We start from the raw sequence: 26427 nt of genomic DNA, 5'->3' as shown, positions 1-26427 counted from the left end.
TGTGGCCATTAACAGCACTGAAAAACTGTTCCGTCTCACGTAAACAGACTAACAGCTTCCACGTGAGGAACGTTCAGCAGCTGTTGGGCTTGTCAGTGCTTGTAAAACACTGGCTTTCAGAATGACTCCAGGATGAACTTTTAGAAAGAGGTCATGACTAGCTGTACGCCTCTTTTACGATGTGGCTATTTAATTCTGGGCTACAGGTCTCTTAAGAGGGTGGCCAGATCCAAAAAGAGGGCAGAAATCCTGACCCTTTAATTGCTGTGCAGAAGCGGGCAATTCAGCAGGTGTAGCCCACACCTGCTGAAACTCACCTACCGCCACACAACTATTAAAAAGTGCCGTCGCCCTCTCCTCTTTTTGCAGCTGGATACCCATAACCGCCCGTTGGGCCTCAAAAGTAAATAACATGAGGATATTTCTGAAGAGCTGGGGATTTCTCTGAAGTTTCCACCACACCACAACGAAGCAGTCTATTCTTCAGTTTAAAATTCAAAGCTTAAAAATAGAACGGCAGTTTTGAAGTTTCCGCCACAATAGTTGGTAAGGCTACGCACACGCCCCTCCAGGTGCGCGCAGCATAGAGCATCCTTTCCCCACAGCCAGCCATGCATGCATAGAGCTGTGTTGGATCATGGTCCCAATGGGGGAAATGCAGTGAGTCTGGAAAGAACGAGCAAATCAGGGCTATGGGAGCCAGCGTGGTGTAGTGGTTAAGAGCGGTGGACTAGTAATCTGGTGAACCGGGTTCGCGTCCCCGCTCCTCCACATGCAGCTGCTGGGTGACCTTGGGATAGTCACACTTCTCTGAAGTCTCTCAGCCCCACTCACCTCACAGAGTGTTTGTTGTGGGGGAGAAAGGAAGTTGTTAGCTGCTTTGAGACTCCTTTGGGTAGTGATAAAGCGGGATATCAAATCCAAACTCCTCTTCTTCTTCTTTGTACATGCCATTACCTTTAAAGAACATTTGAAATGTGGTCTTTCTTTCAAATAATTCTGGAAACTTCAGCTTACCCCTTACAGATCTAAAATTCCCAGCAGCCTTAAACTTCAGTTCCCATTATTCTTTGGGAGAGGATTGATGATTCAAATGTGTTTTAAAGGTATGGTCCAGAACAGCAGTCCCCTTGTGAAGAACCACGGATGCTAAGCTTCCTAAAGCTGGCGGCAGATTGGAGTAACTGCCGTTGCTTGTATTTGTGGAAATGAAGATTTTTTTGTTCCAGCATCCCTAGGTGTAATTGAAAATCTTTCACAGCTTCTAGAAGAACTAAAAGTTGTGTACACACTCCTGTGTTCCCACCGCTGGTTTTGGAGTCTACACACAAGGTTAGCCACAATCGTCGTATTTATCCTGTTATTTTCCCCACCCCAACTAAGCTTTGATTCAAATTGAGAAAAATAATGACTAGCTGTTTTAAGCTGATAATGGGCACGTAGCCCAAGCCTCACACTTCTTCCTAGGCACCATCTTAAGGCTATGAAGCATGCAGACCTCATGGCTTCAACATAAGCCAGTTTTCTTTCTCTCTCTGCTCCCCACCCTGTTTCTTAACATCCAGTTGATATTAGAGAATTTTGAATGCTTGCTCACACTTTTGTGACAAAGTAGGGGTGTCTAATCCGTGGCCCTCCAGTTCTTGAGGAACTCCTATAATTCTCGACCCCTGACCGGGCTGATGGGAGATGGGAGTCTAACATCTAGAGAGCACTATGTTGGCTACTCTATAAGAAAGGTGGCTGTGTCTGATGTGAATTGTGGATTCCCCATCACCGTCTTACAGATTCATACAGCTGCCTTTGTTTAGATGAAAGCCATGTGACGTTCAAATTGCAAAATGTGGAGCAATAAACACCTGATTTCATCGTGAAAAATGATCTTCACGACACACATTCGTAAAACTACAGGAAAATATGTACAAAAGAACTTTAGAAAGAGGGTAGAGCTTACATTCCCCAAGAAACAGAAAAAAGTAAGAGCTTAAGCTGTAAGTTAATTAAGCATTGTGCAGAATTTACCAAAAATATATCAGACAATGGAAGCAATTACAGTGGTACCTCGGGTTAAGAACTTCATTCGTTACGGAGGTCCATTCTTAACCTGAAACTGTTCTTAACCTGAAGCACCACTTTAGCTAATGGGGCCTCCCACTGTTGCTGCGCCGCCGTGCAATTTCTGTTCTCATCCTGAAGCAAAGTTCTTAACCTGAGGTACTATTTCTGGGTTAGCGGAGTCTGTAACCTGAAGCATCTGTAACCCGAGGTACCACTGTATACCAAACATGGAGCAACACAAGAGAGTTTTGAATCCCAGATACTTGGATCATGTTGTGTCGCCAAAAGCAATTTGCTCAATCTTGGACTAAAAATGGAGATTTATAAAGGGACGTAACTTGAGGAGCAGTTGTGAAGACAAAGTAATTGATTTAAATAATAAAGAACTATAAGGTGTTTCACACATCAAAAGTGCTATTTGCATGTTAAACGGAAAGTGGTCTCACAGGGAGGTTTTGTCACAGATAAACATAGACAGTGTCAATTTATCTGCATACCACATTTTCCACAAATGAGTTTGTGCTGAAAATACACTGCAAATAAACATTCTGATTACAATAACCATAATGTATAATTTTAAAAAAGGATCACTGCATCAGAACACTGGAAGTTAAGCAGTTCATCAGCTCATGTAAAATAGGGCAAACACCCATCAAATATGTCTTGCGTGAACTTAATTCTGAATCAGTTAAGGTAGGGTAGTTACCCTCTTTTTTAACTCTAAAAAAAGACGACCTCTGCTGCTTTGTTCCTCCAGCATTCACAGGGGCTAACCAGATGCTTCGTGCAGGGATGCATGCAAGCAGGGCATAAAGAAAACCTCCTCCATTGTTTGCCATCAGCACATCTCAGAGATCTACTGCTGAATGTGCCTAATTTTCATCAGGGTTGGCTAACCTGTGGCCCTCCAGATGTTGTGGAACTCCCATCAGCTAGCATGCATGGTCAATAGTCAGGGATGATGGGAGATGGAAGTGAGAGCTGGACCATAAAGAAGGCTGATCGCTGAAGAATTGATGCTTTTGAATTATGGTGCTGGAGGAGACTCTTGAGAGTCCCATGGACTGCAAGAAGATCAAACCTCTCCATTCTGAAGGAAATCAGCCCTGAGTGCTCACTGGAAGGACAGATCCTGAAGCTGAGGCTCCAATACTTTGGCCACCTCATGAGAAGAGAAGACTCCCTGGAAAAGACCCTGATGTTGGGAAAGATGGAGGGCACAAGGAGAAGGGGATGTCAGAGGACGAGATGGCTGGACAGTGCTCTCGAAGCTATCAAAATGAGTTTGACCAAACTGCGGGAGGCAGTGGAAGACAGGAGTGCCTGGCATGCTCTGGTCCATGGAGTCACAAAGAGTCGGACAAGACTAAACGACTAAACAACAACATCTGGAGGGCTACGGCCATGTTTTACCTAATGCCAGAAAACTTCACAAAGTTATACCATCCTGAAGATCAGAGGGAAAGGGTGTGGCACCAAAACAAAGAAGGAAAGTGGGGGGAGATATTTACGAGCTAGGTGCCTGGATAAGCAGATAGGTCTTTAACTGCTCCTTACAGATAGCAAAGGCCTCCCCTCCCTGCACCCTCATTATTAGGACCTCTGTCTGTAAGATTGCCAGCTTGTTCAAGGTTGCTGCAGCTCAATACACAAACCTTAGCCGCTGATCATTGCCAAGTTGGATTTCTGCACACAAGAACAGACCAGCACAGTTTGCAGGTTGCTGGGGTTTTTTTTTCTGGTCACCTGGCAGCGCTACCCATTTGTTGCTGTATCCACAGTTCCATGACTCAATGCTTTTGTCCCTTCTCAAAACAAGCAAGCAAAAAACCTTGCAGGCAACCAAGACAAACTCACGGTTCGATGTTGATGCATGCTAGTTCCAAAAGCAAACGTCTGATCACCAAAACTGGAGCAGAAGATGCACAGTGGTTTGGAAGAACAGCAAAGCCTTCTTGGGTTCCCTGCCTTCTTGGGGCTGTTTTCCCAAGCTTGAAGGAACAGCAAGAGGGCTGGCCAGAGGCACTTCCTCCCGTCGCCTTCAGCTCTACTGCTCGCAAGTGACAACTTGATTTGCGTGCGTCTTTTCTTTTCTTCTGAAGGCTGTTGAGAGGAAGCCTCGAAGGTCATGCAGTGGAAGAACAGGCGGCTTGGAAGGCGGGAGGAGACCGAGAGCTGAGGCAGAGAAAGAGAAGCTGGGCAAGGACAAAACGGCTGATAAGGGAGAAAAGAGGCCCAGATTGAGGTGTGTTTCTTAAGGAGCATAGACAGCAGTGTTAGAAACTCGGATATATATAAGCTAGGCACCAAATGGTCCCTTAAACTAAAGTCATGCAGTGGTACCTCAGGTTACAGATGCTTCAGGGTACAGACTCCGCTAACCCAGAAATAGTACCTCGGGTTAAAAACTTTGCTTCAGGATGAGAACAGAAATCGCGGGGCGGTGGGAGGCCCCATTAGCTAAACTGGTACTTCAGGTTAAGAACAGTTTCAGGTTAAGAACAGACCTCCAGAACGAATTAAGTTCTTAACCCGAGGTACCACTGTAGTTGCCAAAAAGGAATGTCTAGTTGCCATTTTGGGGCAAGATGGCTCTAAAGAGGTTTTTCAAATGATGGACTGATTGTGATTGATTCTCAGCTAAACATCTGGCTTGTTCAGGTGTCAACCTTGAGCTAGATTAAGAACTTTGAGAACTTAAAGGGAAAAAAGTAACTTGATCCAGGGACAGTCCACATATATATATTGGCCTAGGTAAAGATAAAGGGACCCCTGACCATTAGGTCTAGTCGTGGCCGACTCTGGGGTTGTGGCGCTCATCTCGCTTTATTGGCCGAGGGAGCCAACGTGCAGCTTCCGGGTCATGTGGCCAGCATGACTAAGCTGCTTCTGGCGAACCAGAGCAGCACACAGAAACACCATTTACTTTCCCGCTGGAGCGGTATCTATTTATCTACTTGCACTTTGACATGCTTTTGAACTGCTAGGTTGGCAGGAGCAGGGACCGAGCAACGGGAGCTCACCCCGTCGCGGGGATTCGAACCGCCGACCTTCTGATCGGCAAGTCCTAGGCTCTGTGGTTTAACCCACAGCACCACTATTTTTTCTTAATGGTGACTGCTCCTGCTCAGGCTGCACAGAAAAAACATTTTGGTTCCAGAAATTCATTCCAATTGTGCTGCTAAAATGTAACTGATAGAATTCTACAGGACCGGGTATTAGTGTGTGAAAACAGCCTAGATCCAATTATCCCCAGGGAATGTACCTGAAGATGGCGGAAATGTCAGGTGCCATCCTGGTACCCAGACATCTTTACTTGGTCGCAAGTGTTCGAAAAGCCTGGTGTGAAATGCACCTGACTAATTTCAAACACTGATAGCCAGGGCGGTGCTTTATGCTGGTTTTATCATTTTCCATGCTTGCTGCAAAGTGGCGGGAGAAGGGGAAGAACCTTTTTCAACAGGAAATATATTTCTGGCCAACCGTATGCTTCACCTTCCAATAGCTGTGCCTGTAGTAATGGACCTCTCTGTGGAGTAAGGACACGCCATTCACGTTCTAGTCTGTTTCTAGGCCTGTCTAGACTTCTCGCAGAATGGAGGACTAGAATGCAGAGGTTCACTTCTGTTCTTCAGAATAGAAACCACAAAAAAATTCCCTCACCCACACACAAAAATCTACCTCACGACATGCAAACATACAGAGAACTCAGCACACCACAGCATTCTTCCTTTGTAGCTCACAAGAACCACAAGCTAAAAAGCAGAATTGTCTGGAGGTATATACACTGAACACAACCATTGTTCATTGTGGACACAGAGTCACTGCAATTGAGATACAAGCCGCAGAAACAAGTTCTTGAGCTGTTCTGTGACACAACCTTAGAAGCGCAATTTCAGCAACTAGTATTACCGAGGCATTTTGGATTTCAGTTAGTAAAAAATACCTAGAATTGGCAGGTGAAGCAATCAGCCACCTGCCGCCATTTGGTATATTGCCTATCTTTGTGAGAGAGGTTTCTCAACCACAGTGACTCTCAAAACAAAGAAACAGCTTAGTTGTACAAAATATATGTGGTAAATACTTAAATAAATGCTTGTTAAGTCTGCAGCTGAGGGCACAGCTGTAGCCAGGATGGGCTGAGCTCCCTCTAACTGGGATTGTGTGTGGTTTTAAATTTGCAAGTTCAGTTACTGGCTTTGGAGTAGGAATATTTCTGAGCTGTTGGGTTTTTTAATAATAAATAAATAATAAATATAATAATAATAATAATAATATGCTTCCCCAGAATAGTTGTCCTCCCAAAAACTCTGACTCACTCAGTTCCACCCACTCAAAAGCCCCCACAGGCTCAAACTGAAAGTCCCCCCCCCCAAAAAAAAATTATTCATTTTATAACACAAATAAAGAACACAAACAGAAACAACAAACAACACAAACAAATTCTTGTCATATCTTTGTTTTTCTAAACATTGTTAAGTGGGTTTCCCCAAGTCCTATCTCTCTGATTTTCATTTTACTTCATCTTTAGCAGTTTACATATATCGTAATTTCTAACCATCTTTTTTTTTCTATCACACTTACTTTAACCATAAAAAACCACACATTTTATCACTTACAAATAATACTATTTTAAAATACACTATCTTCTGCTTCTAACCCTACAGCCTGTGTCCACTTCCAGAGCTATTCTAAGATTGAAATATTCATGTATCTTTTCTAATATTCCTTAAACTTCTTCCAATCCAAACTGAAAGTTTAGAAACCACTGGCTCTTTTAAATTATCCTGTGGGATTATGGAAACGGCAGGACGGCTGCTTACATTTTTTTTTTTAAGGGATGGTTTCTTTCCCCACCCCCATACCCCATAAACATTCTTTCAGCATCCATCTTAAGTAAGAAGCTAAATGTATGAGGTTTGGGCTGGGAAGTCCCCAAATGGAAGGCAGCCGATGGGGAGGGCATTTTTTTGCAACCCAGGGACGGGGGGGGGGGGGCTTTCCTCAGCCTAGAGGCTGCATTCCCTCCCAGGCAGCTTGCCAGGGGCTGCACACAGCAGGCCAGAAATGGGCAAGGCATGGGTCTCTTACCTTTGTAAATGAAATATACTTGGAGTCGAGTGTGGATTTCATGCTCTTTATTCAGCTCATAGTGGTGAGGAGGAATGGAAGTTCCCCCAGAATGTCTGCTTTATATACATTATTTACACAATGGGCCCCACGTGATTGGCTAATTCCGGGATTCACCTGTAGGCCAATCAGGTTGCGGGTTCACTTCCACCTGGAGTTGGATTGGGTGACTCCTGCGGACCAATCAGACTGCTGCATTCTGGATCCTATTGTTCTAGGACCAATCAGACTGCTGCATTCTGAATCCTATTGTTCTAGGCCCAAACATACTGCTGCATTTTGGATCCTATTCAACTCAGTACATAACAGTAAAGGAGTCTCTGTTCCCTCCATGCAAAAATCCAGAGGTTCCTACGCCCCTCTACCCGCATCTCCTCCTTGCAGGAAAGCAGGGATCATGGCCACGGTGCAAGGACACAGGCCAGCCATGCAAAGGCACTCAAGGATTGGGGGGGGGGGTTGCTCACACCCCTCATGGCTCCTGGGAACCAGGAGTTTGCCCCAACCAGAGCTGCATTTCCCAGCATCCTTCACTAACTCCCAGGGTTCTTTGAGGCGAGGGCCTCCGGTTATTTAAAGGTATGCAGCCAATGAGAATATGAAGTAAACCCAAGCAAGGGTGTGGCTTGAGAAGTGGCTGTGGCTCTTAATTTTTTCTAATTGCCCTCCAAAATGTACGATAGGAGGCTTTTTGTGCAATTACTACGACATGGGCAGGCTTCTCACGGACATGCCCTCAGCACCACTGTGCAGTGAAAACAATGAATTCTGAAATAATTTGGGATTTCTTGACCAGTTTGGTTTGTGTGTGTGTGTGTTTTAGTGGCATGTAACAGAGGTTTAAAACTGAATGTTAGGGGAAATAAGCTGCAGGTGTTTTTTCACTTCCTAGTTACAGCGTGCCCTTTTTTTCCTTTCCTTTTTTAAACCTGCCGATAACTTTTATTCATTGTGTGCTAATAATATCCTTAATTCTTCTGATACTGGTTCACATGCAGGTCATTTAGTTCAAGGAGTTTGTGATTTGGTTTTCCATTGCACTTCATGTTCCTATAGTCTTCATCAACTCGCCTCTTAAACACAAAACTCCACAAATGTACTATGGAAAAGAAAGAAAGATCTCCATTATCTCCCCACAAACTCACAATGCCTGAGAGCAATGTCTCTGGTTTCTCTGAACTGAAACCAGAGGTGCTATTTTTACCTTTGTTATCCATGAAAATCTTTCAATAAAAATCCTTTTTTACATGGGATGTTAATGAATGAACTGGTTATAAGTCTGGGGAAAGCTTCAGGATTTAATCATAGTTGTTCATATTCAGTTCCTGTGTTTCTGCTCCATAGGCACAAAAACACACATTGATGCTTAGATTTTTCTGTAGGTTATGAGGAAATGACAAAATTCCAAATGAATTTCCTTTTGAAGCCTCACTTTGCAGGGAAAATTAGTTTGTTGCTACAGCCCTGGCGGAGGGTAAGTCCCTCTGGTAGCAGTGACTCTCAGTAAGATGAGGTTGATTCTAATATAGCAGTTTTGTACAAATCTGTGCTGGAGGTGTGGTAAAACAGAGGGGACACTTATACATGTTTGGTGGACCTGTGAAAAAATCAAAAGCTTCTGGAATATACTATATGACAAGCTTAAAAAAATGTTTAAGTATAACTTTATAAAAAATACAGAAGCTTTTCTACTAAGGATAATGGACACAGGTATAGCAAGAGAAGATCAGAAAATATTCCTCTATGCCACAGGAGCGGCAAGGATCCTAATTGCTAAAAACTGGAAAAAAGAAATTGTGCCAACAAAAATGGAATGGCAAGACAAACTGTTGAACTGGCTAGATTAACAGAGGCAATTAGAGATCATACTAGACAAGAATTTCAGAAAGCATGGGGGAAATGCAGAGAATACTTCACAAAACAGTGCCCTAAAATTCATACCTGGACTTGTTTCGATTAATGTCTGCAGGAGAATTTGTGGATATTTAAGTTATAATTAGAAAAATCTTAATAATTATTCATAAAGGAAACTGCTTATAAGAAGTAAATAAGGATGCCAGAAACAGGATAAAGGAAGTCTTTTATTTGGTTGGTTGTACTGTTGTATATTATGCTAGTTGTTTGTTATGATTGTGTCTGATGGGGGTGGATTTCTGTGCTGGGGAGTGGGGGGTTTGTGTTATGTTGTAAATAAAATTTCTAATAAAAATTTATAAATAATAATAATAATATAGCAATTTTGTAATTCATTTCTGCATCAGATTTATTGGCATAATCAAAGAGTGAATCACAGGTTGAGGCACCCCTGTGAAAGCAATGAAAGGGCTTCTGACACACTTCCTTTCGTTCCATCCTTGCATCAGGATTTGTTTGCATATCAGAGAGATCTGCTGCATCAACCAAACGTAAACTTTCCCTTTCCATTACTGATTTTGGCTGGTGACTAACCACACCCTGCTTGCCGTTCATCACAACTGTATTCAGACCTTCCAAGTGTCCCTATTTCCCGGGACAGTCCTGGATTTAAAGAAGCCGTCCTGGTTTCTGATTTGATCCCCAAATATCCCACTTTCGCTTATGAATCCCTATTTTCATCAGAGAAATGTTGGAGGGTGTGGAATTATGAGACACCCGAGCCAAGGTGATAAGTAACTATACAACCTTTAGAAGACATCTGAAGGCAGCACTGTACCTTGGGTTAAGAACTTAATTCGTTCTGGAGGTCCATTCTTAACCTGAGGTACCACTTTAGCTAATGGGGCCTCCTGTTGCCGCCGCACGATTTCTGTTCTCATCCTGAAGCAAAGTTCTTAACCTGAGGTACTATTTCTGGGTTAGCGGAGTCTGTAACCTGAAGCGTCTGTAACCCGAGGTACCACTGTATAGGGAAGTGGCTTTTTTAAAATGTTTAATGTTTTATTGTTTTTATATACAGTGGACCCTCCAGATACAAATTAAATACGTTCTGGGGTCTGTACTTAACCTGAAACGTCCATAACTGGAGGTGCCACTTCTGAGCACGCACATGGCACAATAGAGCGCTTCTGTGCACATTCGTGGTGCGCAGTGTGTTTCTGCAGATGCGCGTGCAGTGAAACCCAGAAGTATACACTTCCAGGTTTGCCATCCAGAGGGTTTGTATCCAGAGCAGTATGTAACTCAAAGGTCCATTGTATGTTGGAAGCTGTCCAGAGTGGTTCGGGCAAGCCAGTCAGATGGGTGGGGTACAAATAATACTATTATTATTATGGAATAGGTAAAGGTAAAGGGACCCCTGACCATTAGGTCCAGTCGCGGATGACTCTTGTGTTGCAGCGCTCATCTCGCTTTATTGGTCGAGGGAGCCGGTGTACAGCTTCCGGGTCATGTGGCCAGCATGACTAAGCCGCTTCTGGCGAACCAGAGCAGCGCACGGAAACGCCGTTTACCTTCCCGCCAGAGCGGTACCTATTTATCTACTTGCACTTTGATGTGCTTTCGAACTGCTAGGTTGGCAGGAGCAGGGACCGAGCAACGGGAGCTCACCCCGTCGCGGGGATTCGAACCGCCGACCTTCTGATCGGCAAGTCCTAGGCTCTATGGTTTAACCCACAGCGCCATCCCTATTTTTATCAGAGAAATGTTGAAGGGTATGCCGTTTTCAGTGGTTACATTTATATTTCAGATGCTCCTTCCACCTGCAACAACACGTTTTGCTTTGTAAAATGTAGCTCAATCTAGAGAGATGTTTCACGTGGCATGTTGCCAGCCACCACAGCAACACTGCCACCACCAAGTGGACAAATAGTAAAACTACACCCATGTTTGCCTGGAGGTTGCCATACTGTAATTCAATCATTCCCCTTTTTTGTGCTTATTGCAAGGAGCGTGCAGGCAGGGGCTTCTTGTGCAGAATCTTGTTGTAAAAATAGTGCACTTATAGCTACATATTTCAGGAGGATGGAAGCCTGCAAATCAGCTGGCAGATGCTTTTTCACACAGCGAAGCAGAGCAGGCAAGACTCAGAATTGTTTCAAGGGTCCTCCAGGTCTATTTATTGAGCATCCATCCCGATTTGCTTGCAGAAGGCTAACACAGAGGTTAGACTAGGGTTGTGCACACATTGCCCTGGCTCCAGTGTGCTCCTGCCAGATGGCTTTTGAATCTGTGCACGCATGACATTACCTGTGATACAGAGCTGCCCTGTTATTTATTGAGAAATGCTTTTGTTTGATGCATTCCCCCTCAAAGCAGCTGCCATCCGAAAGGAAATGGGCATTTTTGTAGTGTCAGGAAAACCAGACAGGTAATGTGTGCTGGCTGAAACCATCCCCACCACTCTCTGCCAAGTACAATGTGCAAATATCACTTGAGATTAAACACACCGTCTCCACCAAGGAGGAGACAGGGGACTCCCCTGAGAACGAGGCTAGTTCACCAACACAGGAGCCAGATATATGGAGAAACGTGACTCAAAGAAGTAGGAGGCCCAGGGTTCGCTCTGATTGTTTAGAAATACACAATCGCTTTGAGGTCCTCTCCCCTAGCATGGAAGACGAAGAGCAAACTCCATTTGAGGATCTCTCCCTCATTACAGTCGATCAGGTATATGAAGGCGAGCAGCAAAGTCAGTCCTCAGGGAATGTGCAGGCGACCTTGGAACGGACAGCTCATGGAAGAACCCCGACCAAACCTAAGAGGAGGCGTGTAGTGGTGATAGGGGATTCCCTACTGAGGGGAACAGAAGCAGTGATCTGTGGGCCTGACAAGATGTCTCGGGAAGTGTGCTGTCTCCCCGGGGCTAAGATCCAAGATGTAACTGAACGACTCCAAGGAATCATTAAACCCACTGACAAATACCCCTTCCTCTTGGTTCATGTGGGAACCAATGACACTGCAAGCAATAGCCTCCAGAAGATCAAAAGAGACTATGAGGCTCTGGGCAGGAAATTGAAGCAATTAAATGCACAAATTGTCATCTCATCTGTCCTCCCAGTTGAACGACGTGGCCCAGGGAGAGAGCGAAAAATAGTGGAAGTGAACAGCTGGCTTCGCAAATGGTGTAAACAGGAGCGGTTTGGATTCTTAGATCATGGACTGCAGTTTCTTGAAGATGGACTTCTGGCAAGCGATGGGCTGCACCTCACAACAGTTGGGAGGAATGTTTTTGCCAAAAATCTCAGAAACCTCATCAGGAGGGCTTTAAACTGACTAATGTGGGGGAGGGAGACAGTGCTCCTGAAGGTAGGAGTCTATCAATTGATGAAGATGATCATCTAAATGTCATAGACCAAATGGAGCAAACAGCACGCAGACCTAGTGGTGGGAGGAAAAAATCCTTAAATAAGAGACACGGGGGAATGATTAATGGACTTCAATGTCTGTACACTAATGCGCAAAGCATGGGAAATAAACAAGATGAGCTTGAGCTCTTGGTACAGCAAACTAAATATGACATAATAGGCATCACTGAAACCTGGTGGGATAAGTCCCACGATTGGAATGTAATAATGGAGGGATATAATCTATTTCAGAGAAACAGACCAGACAAGAAAGGAGGAGGAGTGGCGTTATATGTCAGGGATGTGTATACCTGTGAAGAGATCCAAGATTTAGAACCTCAAAGCCAAAGTGAGAGCATTTGGGTCAAAATTAAGGGAGAGCAGAATAACAGAGACCTCATTGTGGGAGTTTACTATAGATCCCCAAGCCAAACGGAGGACATAGATGATGCCTTCCTGGAACAGATGGCCAAGCATGCAAAAGGAAGGGAGATAGTAGTAATGGGGGACTTCAATTACCCGGATATTTGTTGGATGTCAAACTCAGCCAAGAGCATAAGGTCAAACAGATTCCTCACTGGCCTTGCAGACAACTTCATTGTCCAGAAAGTGGGAGAAGCAACAAGAGGAATAGCCATTTTAGATCTGGTCCTAACCAATGTTGATGACCTGGTTAGTGGGGTAGAAGTGGAAGGATCATTAGGCGCGAGTGATCATGCTCTTCTGAAGTTTACTATACAGCGGAAAGGAGCAGCCAAGCATTCTAGGACTCAATTTCTTGACTTTAAGAAAGCCGACTTCATAAAACTTAGGGAAGTGCTGGGTGAGATCCCATGGAGACTAATACTAAAAGGAAAGGGAGTTCATGATGGCTGGGAGTTTGTTAAGAGGGAGATAGTAAAAGCACAACTTCAGGCAATACCAATGATGCAGAAACATGGAAGGTGCCTAAAGAAGCCAGGGTGGCTATCTAAAGAACTTTTAACTGAGTTAAGATTAAAAAAGGATGTGTACAAAAAATGGAAAAGGGGGGAAACCACCAAAGAGGAATTCAAACAAATAGCCAGCACGTGTAGACACAAAGTCAGAAAAGCTAAAGCACAGAATGAACTCAGGCTTGCTAGAGAGGTTAAAAGCAACAAAAAAGGCTTTTATGGGTATGTTCGTAGCAAAAGGAAGAACAAAGAAACAGTGGAGAAGAAAGAACAAAGAAACTCAGAGGAGAAGATGGTGAAATGCAAACAGGGGACAGAGAAAGGGCTGAACTCCTCAATGCCTTCTTTGCCTCAGTCTTCTCTGATAAAGAAAACAATGCCCGACCTGAAGAATTTGGAGCAAATGATTCAGCAGAGGAAACACAGCCCAGAATAACTAAGGAGATAGTACAAGAATACTTGGCTAGTTTAGATGTATTCAAGTCTCCAGGGCCAGATGAACTGCATCCAAGAGTATTAAAAGAACTGGCAGATGGGATCTCAGAACCACTGGCAGTCATCTTTGAGAATTCCTGGAGAACAGGCGAAGTCCCGGCAGACTGGAGGAGGGCAAATGTTGTCACTATTTTCAAAAAGGGGAAAAGAGAGGACCCAAATAATTACCGCCCAGTCAGTCTGACATCAATACCAGGGAAGATTCTGGAGCAGATCATTAAGCAAACAGTCTGTGAGCACCTAGAAAGGATTGCTGTGATCACCAATAGTCAGCATGGATTTCTGAAAAATAAGTCATGTCAGACTAACCTGATCTCGTTTTTTGACAGAATTACAAGCCTGGTAGATGAAGGGAACGCAGTGGATGTAGCCTACCTTGATTTCAGCAAGGCATTTGACAAGGTCCCCCATGATATTCTTGTAAAGAAGCTGGTAAAATGCGGTCTTGACTTTGCTACCACTCAGTGGATTTGTAACTGGCTGACTGACCGAACCCAAAGGGTGCTCATCAATGGTTCCTCTTCATCCTGGAGAAGAGTGACTAGTGGGGTGCCACAGGGTTCTGTCTTGGGCCCGGTCTTATTCAACATCTTTATCAATGACTTGGATGATGGACTCAAGGGTATCCTGATCAAATTTGCAGATGACACCAAACTGGGAGGGGTGGCTAACACCCCAGAGGACAGGATCACACTTCAAAACGACCTTGACAGATTGGAGAACTGGGCCAAAACAAACAAGATGAATTTTAACAGGGAGAAATGTAAAGTATTGCACTGGGCAAAAAAAATGAGAGGCACAAATACAAGATGGGTGACACCTGGCTTGAGAGCAGTACATGTGAAAAGGATCTAGGAGTCTTGGTCAACCACAAACTTGACATGAGCCAACAGTGTGACACGGCAGCTAAAAAAGCCAATGCAATTCTGGGCTGCATCAATAGGAGTATAGCATCTAGATCAAGGGAAGTAATAGTGCCACTGTATTCTGCTCTGGTCAGACCTCACCTGGAGTACTGTGTCCAGTTCTGGGCGCCACAGTTCAAGAAGGACACTGACAAACTGGAACGTGTCCAGAGGAGGGCAACCAAAATGGTCAAAGGCCTGGAAACGATGCCTTATGAGGAGCGGCTAAGGGAGCTGGGCATGTTTAGCCTGGAGAAAAGGAGGTTAAGGGGTGATATGATAGCCATGTTCAAATATATAAAAGGATGTCACATAGAGGAGGGAGAAAGGTTGTTTTCTGCTGCTCCAGAGAAGCGGACACGGAGCAATGGATCCAAACTGCAGGAAAGAAGATTCCACCTAAACATTAGGAAGAACTTCCTGACAGTAAGAGCTGTTCGACAGTGGAATTTGCTGCCAAGGAGTGTGGTGGAGTCTCCTTCTTTGGAGGTCTTTAAGCAGAGGCTTGACAACCATATGTCAGGAGTGCTCTGATGGTGTTTCCTGCTTGGCAGGGGGTTGGACTCGATGGCCCTTGTGGTCTCTTCCAACTCTATGATTCTATGATTCTATTTCAAGGTGCTAATCTGTAAATTTGTGGGGTTGTTATACAGCAATGAGCTTTTCTCCAGATTTGCTTGTGGGGAGTTTACATGCTTTTCGGTTCATCCCACACTTCTAGTGCATTTTCTCATTAGTTTCCTAAATACTGGGGTTTTTTTGTTTTGTTTTTTTAAATGGTGGATTTGTGTGCTTAGGACACCACAGCACTTTAATTGTGCAAGCCTAAAGTTCTGCCATGGGACTGAACCCTTCCCACAAAATACTGAGAGCTCCATCAGTACTCTTGTCCATGCTGTGTTCTCCTCAAACAACTGCTGTTCCACACTTTCTCCCCATTGAGGTTTCGTTAGTTGTTTTCGTGAATCGCTGTTGCTCAGTAGGTCTACCTTCCATGAATTTTGTCTCAATCGACCTAGCTGATATATGGGGAACATGGCGACCTCTAGACGTTTCTGGACTCCATCTCCCATCAGCCCCCAGCCGACATGGCCGAATGTCAGGGATGATGGGAGTTGTAGTCCAGCGACATTTGTAGTGACACAGGTTTGCCATAACTGACCGAGCTGGACACCCTATACAGAAATGAAAAACATATTAATGATTATTAATTAACATGTTTTCAAATCGTAGGTGTCGGAAACAACCAAGAGGTAAGCCTAAGCCTTGCTGAGTTATTGCTTACCGTATTTTTCGCTCTATAGGACGCATTGGACCATAGGACGCACCTTGTTTTAGAGGGGGAGAACAAGAAAAAAAAATTCTCCCCATCTCTGCTCAGCGCCCCTTCAGCGAAGCGGCAGGAGAAACGGAGCCCCTTCCATTTCTCCTCCCGCTTGGCTGAAGGGGCGCTGCGCAGCTCTCCCTCTCTGCTGAAGCCAGGAGAGTCTTGCTCTCCCGGCTTCAGCAAAAGGAACCCGAAGCCTGTGGAGCGCAGCGGGAACTCGACCCGTCTTGCTCTCCAGGCTTCAGCGAAAGCAATGCAAAGCCAAGGAGCGCGGAGGGAGCGCTCCCTCTGGGCTTCGGAGGCTTCGCGTTGCTATCGCTGAAGCCAAGGAGCCTGCATTTGCTCTATAGGACGCACATACATTTCCCCTTAATTTTTGGAGTGGGGAAAGTGCATCCTATAGAGCGAAAAATACAGTATTTGGAACATTTTCTAGGCTACTGTCAGAATGGGTTGCTAAGGAAAGCAGAACTATTACGAAACAAAGGTTATGTAATCCAGACTTGCCTTGATCCAGAAATGGATGGCTGTTGTTTCAGCCTCTGGCGGTGGGTCTCAGAAAATGCTGCTGTTCCACACCACACCAGGATGCAAATTCTATGCAGTTTTTAAAATTTGGAGCGGGGTAAAAAACACACAGAGAGACACGAGCACACGCACTGTCTGAGAGCCAAATAAAATTCAAAAGCCGTGTTTTTGAGTTTCCGTCGCTTTATTTTGCAAAAATAGAAAAGTCCCCTCTTCTGCGGCACAGCTGGGAGTGCAGGGGCAGGACAGATTCCTCTAAAACACCATGGAAAGCTGGTCTGTAAACATCACGGAAGGGCTTCAGCCTCTTCTCCATCCCGCCCCACAACAAACAGACCCTCATCTTAAGGCCTGGGGTATTTATTTCATTAATTCGTTTTATTTCATTTTGGCAGCTTAAAATGACTGGGGGAAGAAGCCAAGGCAGTTTTCGGCAGAGCCTCTCGTTCCTTGGGGTGGGGGCGCTGTTCTACCCGCCTCATCGCCTGCTCTGGGGTGGGGGTGAAGGTGCAACTCTTTGTGCTACCCACCCCCCTGGTGTAAACATAGGCAAATAAATAAATCCGCCAAAAGCCTTGCCCCATTCATGGCCAGCAAGGGGCAGCAGAACCTTCAGCTCTCATTCCCAAAACAGCAGAGGGGAGGCTTTTGTTTCTCTCTCCTCCCACTGATGAAGCAGATGTAGGGTGAGATGGAATCGCAGCTGCCAATGGCGGAACATCAGCAAAAGGGTGCTGGTGCGATGCCACCCTCCCCAACCCTGGCTTCTTGTAGTGTTCGGGTTTGGTTCCTTTTGTATTGCTAGGAGCACAGGGAAGGGGAGGTGGGAGACGCTTTCTGCAAGTCTTTTGCCCTCTGGGGAGGAGAAGAAAGAGCATTTTCCATATTTGGTCCATTGGAGCTGTGGAGCAAAGCAGGTCTCCTCCCCATCTTAGGCCTTGGAGAAGGGGAAACAAAGCTTCCTATAGTAGGAGTGACCCGTCCCTTCCCCTTTATCAAAGTGCTGGGGAAGAAAACTTTGCCAGTTAAGGTAAACAGTGTCCCGCACCTCCCCGCCAAGTCCCCCTTTCCACACAACCTTAGCAGAGAGCGGCTGGTTCTCCCTGGGGAGGGGGGAGGTTGTGGGGAGGGGGCAGCAGAGGGCCCTGAGGGACAGGAAATGGGTTCAAGTCTGCAGCTCTGGCACCCCCGACCCTCACCCTTTCCTCAATATCTTTGGTATCTAGTGTCCTTTGGGGTCTGTTTCCCAGAATCCTTAGCACCGGGGTCAAAAGCATCCCAAGCGAGAACAGAGACAGCAAGCCACACACCCCCTGTTGCCCCCCCTCTGCCTTGGGAGGGAGGAGGAAGGACGGACTGCTGCCCCTCTTCTCCCCCACCCCCTCCTACACACACACACACACACACCTGATACGGGATTGATTTCTGCCCCAAACAATAAAACATTAGCGCTTTATACAGCTAACAAAAAACAAAAAAAGACACACACCCCCAGCCCGTGAAACTCACCTCCCTCAAAAACAAAGACTCCACAACCCCTTGGAATCTGCAAGAGATGGTCATGAACACGCACACACATGTCAAAAAACCCCACAACAGGGATATATATATGTATGCTGAAATCCTGGCTTCACTCTCCCCATCCCACATAGTCATTGGTCCAAGATCCTTGTGTGCATTTGGGGATGCGGGAGAGAAATGCCATCCCTCTACCCGCCTCCAGAGACTAGAATAAATAGTGTCCCGGATGCCTGGGTTCCTGGCTTGGGAGGGTACAGTTCGCATCCAGCTGGGACGGTGGACCGGGTCACGAGGGAGGAGGCCAGGAGCGCGGTGTGGTGTGTGTTTGGGGGCACACGTCGCAGAGTCTCTCTCGGCTCTCGAGGCGCCCCTCTTCCCACAGTCAGGAGTGCGAGGGGGGCGGATTGCACAGTGGGAGCTCCTCCCGTTTTGAAAGGAGAGGTCTCCCAGTCCAAGCCCCTTGGGGGCTTTCGCAGGTCCCGGATATTTGGCTTGAGGGTGCCCGACGCAACTGGGCAGGCGGCCTGGGGCTTTTGGCAGAGCCCTGGGGTTTGAGGGGCAAAGGCAAGTTTAGAATATACATCCAAGGGCCCCGCGGGGGGAAAGGTTTAAGGCAAGAGGCATCCAACACCGGCCGAGAAGTCACCAAACGCAGCCGAAGAGGGGGGAATGTGGAGCCCCCCATAGTTGTTGCCGTGACACCCAACTCCGGCGGCCTGCAGGAAAGGCCGGAATATTAAGGCAAAGAGTCCTGGAGGAAATGGGCAGTGGGAAGGACGGAGGAGATAGATGTGGAAAGGGTTTTCTTTTTTTCCTTCTCCCGGCCTTTCCTAGCCTAGATCCTGGCTCTCTTTGAGGTGCTAGGGGGCCTCCTCTTCTTCCTCCTCCTCCTGGCTCTTGGCATCTGCAGGGCTCTCCTCAGAGCTGGGGGGTTCTGCCAGGGGCGGGGGCTGCGACAACTCGTCTTCAAACATCTCGGGGTTTTCCAGCATCTCTCGGATGAGCGGTGGCATGGGACCAGGAATCTCCATCTTAAGGGTGATGGCTCGTTCGGCCCCTGTTTGGGGGAGAAGGGGGAAGAAGGGAGGTGTGGGGTTTAACATCACAAAAGCAGTCCAATACAACGTTTCCTGTTTGCCCAGAGTGGACACACAGGGGAATGTTGCTCCAGCCAGGAGGACTTCCTGTCACACCTGGTTTGGAGCATCCTCCCTCCGCATGTGATCAGGTAGATGGGCATGACCCTGGCAGCCATTTTGCCTTTTTCACCTTATGCCATCTTGATGCCTTTTGCTGTGTGCTGGCTCTCAGCCAGCACCACATGGGCTCATCCCTCACAAACAATGAACTTACACCTTTGTCTGTAAATGTAAAGGTAAAGGGGACCCCTGACCATTAGGTCCAGTCGTTACCGACTCTGGGGTTGCAGCACTCATCCCGCTTTATTGGCCGAGGGAGCCAGCATACAGCTTCCGGGTCATGTGGCCAGCATGACTAAGCTGCTTCAGAGCAGCACATGGAAACGCCGTTTAAAACTTCCCGCCAGAGCGGTACCTATTTATCTACTTGCACTTTGAGGTGCTTTCGAACTGCTAGGTTGGCAGGAGCTGGGACTGAGCAACAGGAGCTCACCCCGTCGTGGGGATTCGAACCACCAACCTTCTGATCGGCAAGTCCTAGGCTCTGTGGTATAACCCACAGTGCCACCCGCGTCCCTTCACCTTTGTCTGTAACTGTAACTAAAAGCTAAAGCCTGCCTTCAAGGTCATACTGTGAACTGAATGTAAGTATTGTAAACCTTATCATTACAGTTGTTCCTTGTTTTTCAAACAGCCTAGTTCTCGAACGTTTTGGCTCCTGAACGATTGCAACCCAGAAGTGATTGTTTCGGTTTTCTAACGTTCTTTTTGAAGCCGAACGTCCGACGGGGAGCTTCCTGCAGCCAATCTGAAGTCGCGATTTGGAAGTCGAATGCTTTGGAAGTCGAACGGACTTCTGGAACGGATTCTGTTCAACTTCCAAGATAGGACTGTACAGTACTTTCTAAAAGAAGACTCTTGTGTCATTATTGTTTTTAAAAGGGAACTAACAGGGATTGAAGGGCCACGGGTGGCGCTGTGTGTTTAACTCAAATGGTTCTAATGAATCTATCAACTAGCTGCCTGCTATGTACGGGGGAATGTGTTCTGCTGCTTGCTCACTAGCATGGTGAGGAAGGATAATATTTAATCAATATATCCTCTCCTACTATCCTCAACATTCCCACAGGCGGAAAGGCAGCCATGAGACCCGGGCGGAGTTTCCCTGGCAGCAGAGATGGTGAGAATAGCCGCACCGCAGGGCACTACTGCTACATGCTCTTCTCTGGCGCTACTGCAAGCACATGGAAGGAATTGGCACGTTCTCGCACTGATAAGGCAACTGGCCAGCTGTGGGCAAAATCTGTAGATGCACATCCCAGGAGATTTCTCGTTGCTCCTGGAAGAGGTAGGTACTGGGGTGTGGAGGAACCAAAGGTTTGCCGTGGAGGAGATAACAAAGGTCCCCCCCTCCCCCGCTTCAATGCTGCGATTTTGCTGGGGAGGAACCAAAGGGAACAGAGATCCCATAAGCTCCCATCCAACACTGAGGATGCTATGGGCAAAATGGGGGAGGAGACACAAGAGAACAATGGTTCCTACACAATGCCTGGAAACAGAAAATGGCAGGGGTGACAACGGATGCGCCACGAGTCATTGGTTCTCAATAATCATGTTTTGAGATGCCTGAGATCAGCACGGAAAAATGTGTAGCTATAGGAAGATGACCGTTCTGCCCTTAACCAGCTGCCTGCCCTCTGACTTACAACCAGTTCAACAAATGCATCTGGCTTTGAACTTCAATCTAGAATCACAGAATTGTAGAGTTGGAAGGGACCCTAAGGATCATCCAGTCCAACCCCCTGCAATGCAGGAATATGCAGCTGTCCCTTAGAAGGATCAAACCTGCAACCCTGGCATTATCAGCACCATGCTCTAACCAACTAAGCTATCCAGGCAGCCTGATAGTAGGGAAGGGAATAGAGATGAAATATACTCTGAGTCGAGAGTGGATTTCATGCTCTTTATTCAGCTCATAGTGGTGAGGAGGAATGGAAGTTCCCCCAGAATGTCTGCTTTATATACATTATTTACACAATGGGCCCCACGTGATTGGCTAATTCTGGGATTCACCTGTAGGCCAATCAGGTTGTGGATTCACTTCCATCTGGAGCTGGATTGGGTGGCTCCTGGTCATTCTGGACCCTATTGTTCTAGGACCAATTGGACTGCTGCATTCTGAATCCTAGTATTCTAGGACCAATCAGACTGCTGCCTTTTGGATCCTATTCAACTCACTACATAACAGGAGACAAAACTGGAATGAGTTGGCTCTGGCTCCACCTACTGGTGGCTGCCTTGCCTTCTTCTGCCGCACCAATTCCAGCGGGGACCAGCCACCACGCATTCGCATCCAGGGTGCAATTGCTCGCAAGAATCCTACCTCCTTGCCTACGTGGCACTGTGTGGCTTGTGCTCACCTTTGGTGCTGATCCCCCGCAGGTCAGTGATCTTCATCAGCATGCGGGGGAACATGTAAGGCTTGTTGGGTCGACGTCGGCGAGCGTAGATCTTCAGGGCTTCCAGCAGTGGCTCTTGTAGCTTGTCCACTTTCTCCGGCTCTTCCAGGTCCATTCGATCTGGGGACGAAGAGACAGGCAGTGCTGTTTGTTTTGTTGGTTTTGTCTTTTGAGTTCTTTATCGAAAGGCGGGGCAGAAATGCAATGTCAGCCCATCAGGAAGAGGTTACTGCATTGCGGAGTTTGGAAAGACAGCCATGTGGGATTCAGAAACAGGCATGGTCAGCATATTAAACTGGGCCATAACGCCAAGCATGCAACCATTTAGCAGAATTATACAAATGTGTATACAAATTACCGGTGTGATTGTTCTAATAGAAGATTCTGGCCTTTCTAGTTGTAGACCAGTTTCTCACAAACCTGGGTCTCCAGTTGTTTTTGGACTACAGTTCCCATCATCCCTGACCACTGGTCTTGCTGGGAGTTGTAGTCTGGATGATGGGAGTTGGATGGGATGATGGGAGTTGTAGTCCTAAAACAGCTGGAGACCCAAGTCTGGAAACACAGCTGTTTACGTTATGATACCATTCTAGGCTTTCTGCTGATGCAGATGTCATTTCCTATCCTTTCCCTGCAGTGTCTTAGAAATCTTACAAAATTTGGTATTGGTTGCTTGCAAAGTAAAACTATCGGCAAGAACCAGACCTCAAAAAGGTCAACGGGCTCCCTTTGCCAGCCCTTAAATACAAGGCTGGGACGCGGGTGGCACTGTGGGTTAAACCACAGAGCCTAGGACTTGCCAATCAGAAGGTCGGCAGTTCGAATCCCCGCGATGGGGTGAGCTCCCGTTGCTCGGTCCCTGCTCCTGCCAACCTAGCAGTTCGAAAGCACGTCAAAGTGCAAGTAGATAAATAGGTACCGCTCCAGCGGGAAGGTAAACGGCGTTTCCGCGCGCTGCTCTGGTTCTCCAGAAGCGGCTTAGTCATGCTGGCTACCTGACCCGGAAGCTGTATGCCGGCTCCCTCGGCCAATAAAGCGAGATGAGCGCTGCAACCCCAGAGTCGGCCATGACTGGACGTAACGGTCAGGGGTCCCTTTACCTTTAAAGACAAGGCTAATAACAATGCCTGCAGAGGCTGCAGCACGGCCATTACCTCCACAGATGAGGCAGATGGCGCTGAGCAGTCCTGTCTCTGTGTCGTCCATCTCAAGAGGCAGCAGTTGCCCAGCAAAGGCAAAGACCAGGTCCGTGAGGGGCCCAAATCCAGCATTGTGCATCTGGGTGCGGTTCAGGGTCAGCCCATCCGAGAAGGTCATGGTGTCCTGCTCTGGGGTGTAGCGGGTGCAAATACGGAGCATCTGCAGAAGGTGGAGGAGAGCACAGAGAAGATGGTCAGGAAGAAGGTCACATCTAGAATGTCCTCTTAAGTGGGGAAGCAATAAAACTGCTAGCACATTTGCAAAGCTAAGCAGGGGTTTCAAATTGCAGGGGTTGGATCAGAAGACCCTCGGGCATAGCTGTCAACTTTTCCCTTTTCTTGCAAGGAATCCTATTCAGAATAAGGGAATTTCCCTTAAAAAAAGGGAAACGTTGACAGCTATGGCCTCGGGGATCGCTCCCAACTCTACAATTCTATGATTAATAAGGCAGAGGTTCTCACTAGAGGTTTTAAATTCTCCCTCTTGTCCCACTGCTTTCACCCAGGGAAAAACAATCTTTAGTGCTCAATTGGAGCAAATGGCAATTTGGGTTTTCTCTGGATTGACATTTGCTCTGATTTAATATTTAGGAGTGGGCCTTTCCTAGGAATGGGGAAAACTGCTCAGATCCATGCTTTCTAGGCATAGGATAAGCAGGTGTGGATGAGCCCTAGGTCTGCAATGGTAAAGGTACCCCTGCCCATACGGGCCAGTCAAGAAGGTTGCAATTCTGTGTATTAGGTGCAGAGTTCAAGTGTCCTGAGAATCTCAGCCTCTCAAGTAAGCTTCTTGGCCTTTAACCCCTACAATAACAGGCTCAGAAGTGGTTGAAGATGCCCAGGGAGACAGAGAGAGATGGAGCTGAGCAGAATTCCCAGCACACAAGAAGTGGCTTCAGCATCCTGCCTTACTCCTTGCTCTTCTCTACAGTTAGCAGAAGCAGAACTATCTGAGCTGATGCTCAATTTTGCACCATTTCAGACAACCCTGCAGAAAGGGGTGGCGAAGCTTTTTCTTTCTCTCTGTTGTCACTGTTTGCCTCCGGCATTATATGAAGCCCCCTGGCAAAGGCCGCACACCCCTTGCTTCCCCAATCCGCTCTCGTTGCCTGCTGTAGCCCCTCACCAAGATGTCTAGGCAGGCCGCCTTGAGCAGGGTGATTTGGTCGGCGATGCTGAGGGTGGTGAAGCCTGGCAGGCGTTTGGCAAACTCCACAATCTTGATAATGCACTTGGTGGCCAGCTCACTGAACTTGTCCCACAGCCCCAGGTCCAGCTGTACTCTGTGGTCTGCGCTAGAGTTCTGGAAGAGAGAGGACGAGCGGTCAGGAATCGATAATGCTGCCTTCTTCTCCACACCTTGCACGCTTAGCGCACCTTAGGAGTCTCTCCCACCAGTCAGCATCCCTTACGGCAAAGGCAAGCAGATGTCAGGCATTTGGGGAATCTAATTCTTTGTTGCTTTACTTAAATTAAGGACCCTTGAAGTCCCCCAGCTTGAGCTGATATAGTGGCTTGGAAAGAGTAGTAGGCATACACTTCAACTACAGTGGTACCTCGAGTTAAGTACTTAATTCGTTCCAGAGGTCCGTTCTTAACCTGAAACTGTTCTTAACCTGAAGCACCACTTTAGCTAATGGAGCCTCCTGCTGCTGCTGCGCTGCCAGAGCGCGATTTCTGTTCTCACCCTGAAGCAAAGTTCTTAACCCACGGTACTATTTCTGGGTTAGCGGAGTCTGTAACTTGAAGCATCTGTAACCCGAGGTACCACTGTACTTAGAGGAGACCCGCTAAAATAAATACAAATTAATGAATTAACATCCCACCTTTCCACCAGTGCAGAACCCAATGTGGCTCACACCAGCTCAAGTAGATAAATAGGTACTGCTGTGGCGGGAAGGTAAACGGTGTTTCTGTGCTCTCTGGCTTCTGTCACGGTGTTCTGTTGTGCCAGAAGTGGTTTAGTCATGTTGTCCACATGACCCGGAAAAGCTGTCTGCAGACAAACACAAGCTCCCTCGGCCTGTAAAGTGAGATGAGTGCTGCAACCCCATAGTTGCCTTGACTGGACTTAACTGTCCAGGGGTCCTTTACCTTTTGCTTACCTAGCTGAGGTAACATTGATTTCAATGGGCCTTTTACAAGTATGGCTTAGCCATTTATCATTGTTGGTGAGGGTTACTGATATACATGCCCTCAATGTAAAGGTAAAGGGACCCCTGAACATTAGGTCCAGTCACAACCGACTCTGGGGTTGCGGCGCTCATCTCGCTTTATTGGCCGAGGGAGCCGGCGTACAGCTTCCGGGTCATGTGGCCAGCAGGACTAAGCCACTTCTGGCGAACCAGTGCAGTGCACGGAAATGCCGTTTACCTTCCCGCTGGAGCGGTACCTATTTATCTACTTGCACTTTGAGGTGCTTTTGAACTGCTAGGTTGACAGGAGCAGGGACCGAGCAACGGGAGCTCACCCCGTCGCGGGGATTCAAACCGCTGACCTTCTGATCGGCAAGTCCTAGGCTCTGTGGTTTAACCCACAGCGCCACCCGCATCCTTTTCAATGTACAATGTATACAATCCAAATAAGAAATTCTACTCTGAAGAGCGAACCATTTAAATTACCCAGGTATAATATATTTTCAGGGACAAGGTGTTTAGGGCCATACTTGAGGCCTGCAGGCATGGACTAGGCTAGGATGAGATGTGCCCAGTGTTCCTGTCGCAGTTTGTTGTTTTCTACAGGCAATACGTATGAGCAAAAGAAGGGAGGAGAAACACGCTGTGGCTCTTACCGTTGTATATTTGCCCAGCTGGCAGAGGGAAGGGAAGGTTTCCTGGTGAGCTTTGCTGACCTTCTGGATGAGTTCTTCCAGCTCGGGTGTCATTTCGTAGCTGTCTACCACAACCTCCTCCTTCACGTCTTTTTTCTTCTTGTTGCGGTCGTTCCTCACGGCTGAAAGAGAGAGATGAGGGAAGGAAGGTGAGGAGGGAACAGGGATGGAATTTGGTGTGGGGAACTAATTCTTGCTCTTATGATCTGACCCCATCAAAAAATGAAATAAAAATCCCTCCGTTTCCGGACGCAGAGAAGAAAGAGAGCCATGGTGGGTTGGTCGAGGCAACGTTCGCGGTGGGTTGGTGGAATTTCTGCCGAAACTGTTCGCAGACGGCACTGTGGGGACAGGGGTGCTGGCTCCCCTCCAAGACAATTAAAAAAATCAAGGTCTTAGATATATAATAAATGTTCATAAATGTACCAAGCAAACACGTACATAGATATGTGGACCACATCTCTGGAGCAGCACAGGAAGACCACCCTGAAACCATTTTGACTCCCTAACTGACCAGATGTTTTCTCTGCAAGGAGAGAGGGGGTGAGGGAACCTTCCCATTGTCTCAGGAATTGGGTAAGCACCATCTCAAAAGAATGGCGGACTACCAGGAAAGGCAATCAGATAAGACATTATCAGA

General features: G+C 46.9%; 2 protein-coding genes across 5 annotated transcripts in view; both read right to left on the bottom strand.

The window, feature by feature from the left end:
• The window catches only part of ITGB7 (integrin subunit beta 7), a 52479-nt gene extending 45087 nt beyond the window's left edge, over window positions 1-7392 (bottom strand). The window contains exons 1-2 of the mRNA XM_053373140.1: window positions 7150-7392; window positions 3916-4272 (exon numbers count right to left, since the gene is read on the bottom strand). Of these exons, the coding sequence (XP_053229115.1) occupies window positions 3916-4272; window positions 7150-7191 (399 nt within the window). The 5' untranslated portion in view covers window positions 7192-7392. The remainder of the gene's footprint in view (window positions 1-3915; window positions 4273-7149) is intronic.
• A 9412-nt stretch (window positions 7393-16804) lies between these two features.
• RARG (retinoic acid receptor gamma) overlaps window positions 16805-26427 on the bottom strand; it is a 128357-nt gene continuing 118734 nt past the window's right edge. For all 4 annotated transcript variants that reach the window (XM_053373185.1, XM_053373194.1, XM_053373206.1 and 1 more), the window contains 5 exons: window positions 25749-25909; window positions 24084-24260; window positions 22913-23117; window positions 21720-21878; window positions 16805-19217 (listed from right to left, as the gene is read on the bottom strand). In XM_053373185.1, the coding sequence (XP_053229160.1) occupies window positions 19021-19217; window positions 21720-21878; window positions 22913-23117; window positions 24084-24260; window positions 25749-25909 (899 nt within the window). In that variant the 3' untranslated portion in view covers window positions 16805-19020. The remainder of the gene's footprint in view (window positions 19218-21719; window positions 21879-22912; window positions 23118-24083; window positions 24261-25748; window positions 25910-26427) is intronic.

This window comes from Podarcis raffonei, chromosome 2 (assembly GCF_027172205.1).
Source record: "Podarcis raffonei isolate rPodRaf1 chromosome 2, rPodRaf1.pri, whole genome shotgun sequence".
Taxonomy (NCBI): domain Eukaryota; kingdom Metazoa; phylum Chordata; class Lepidosauria; order Squamata; family Lacertidae; genus Podarcis; species Podarcis raffonei.
Note: the sequence above shows the minus strand (reverse complement) of the source record. Positions and strands in the feature narration are given on the sequence as shown.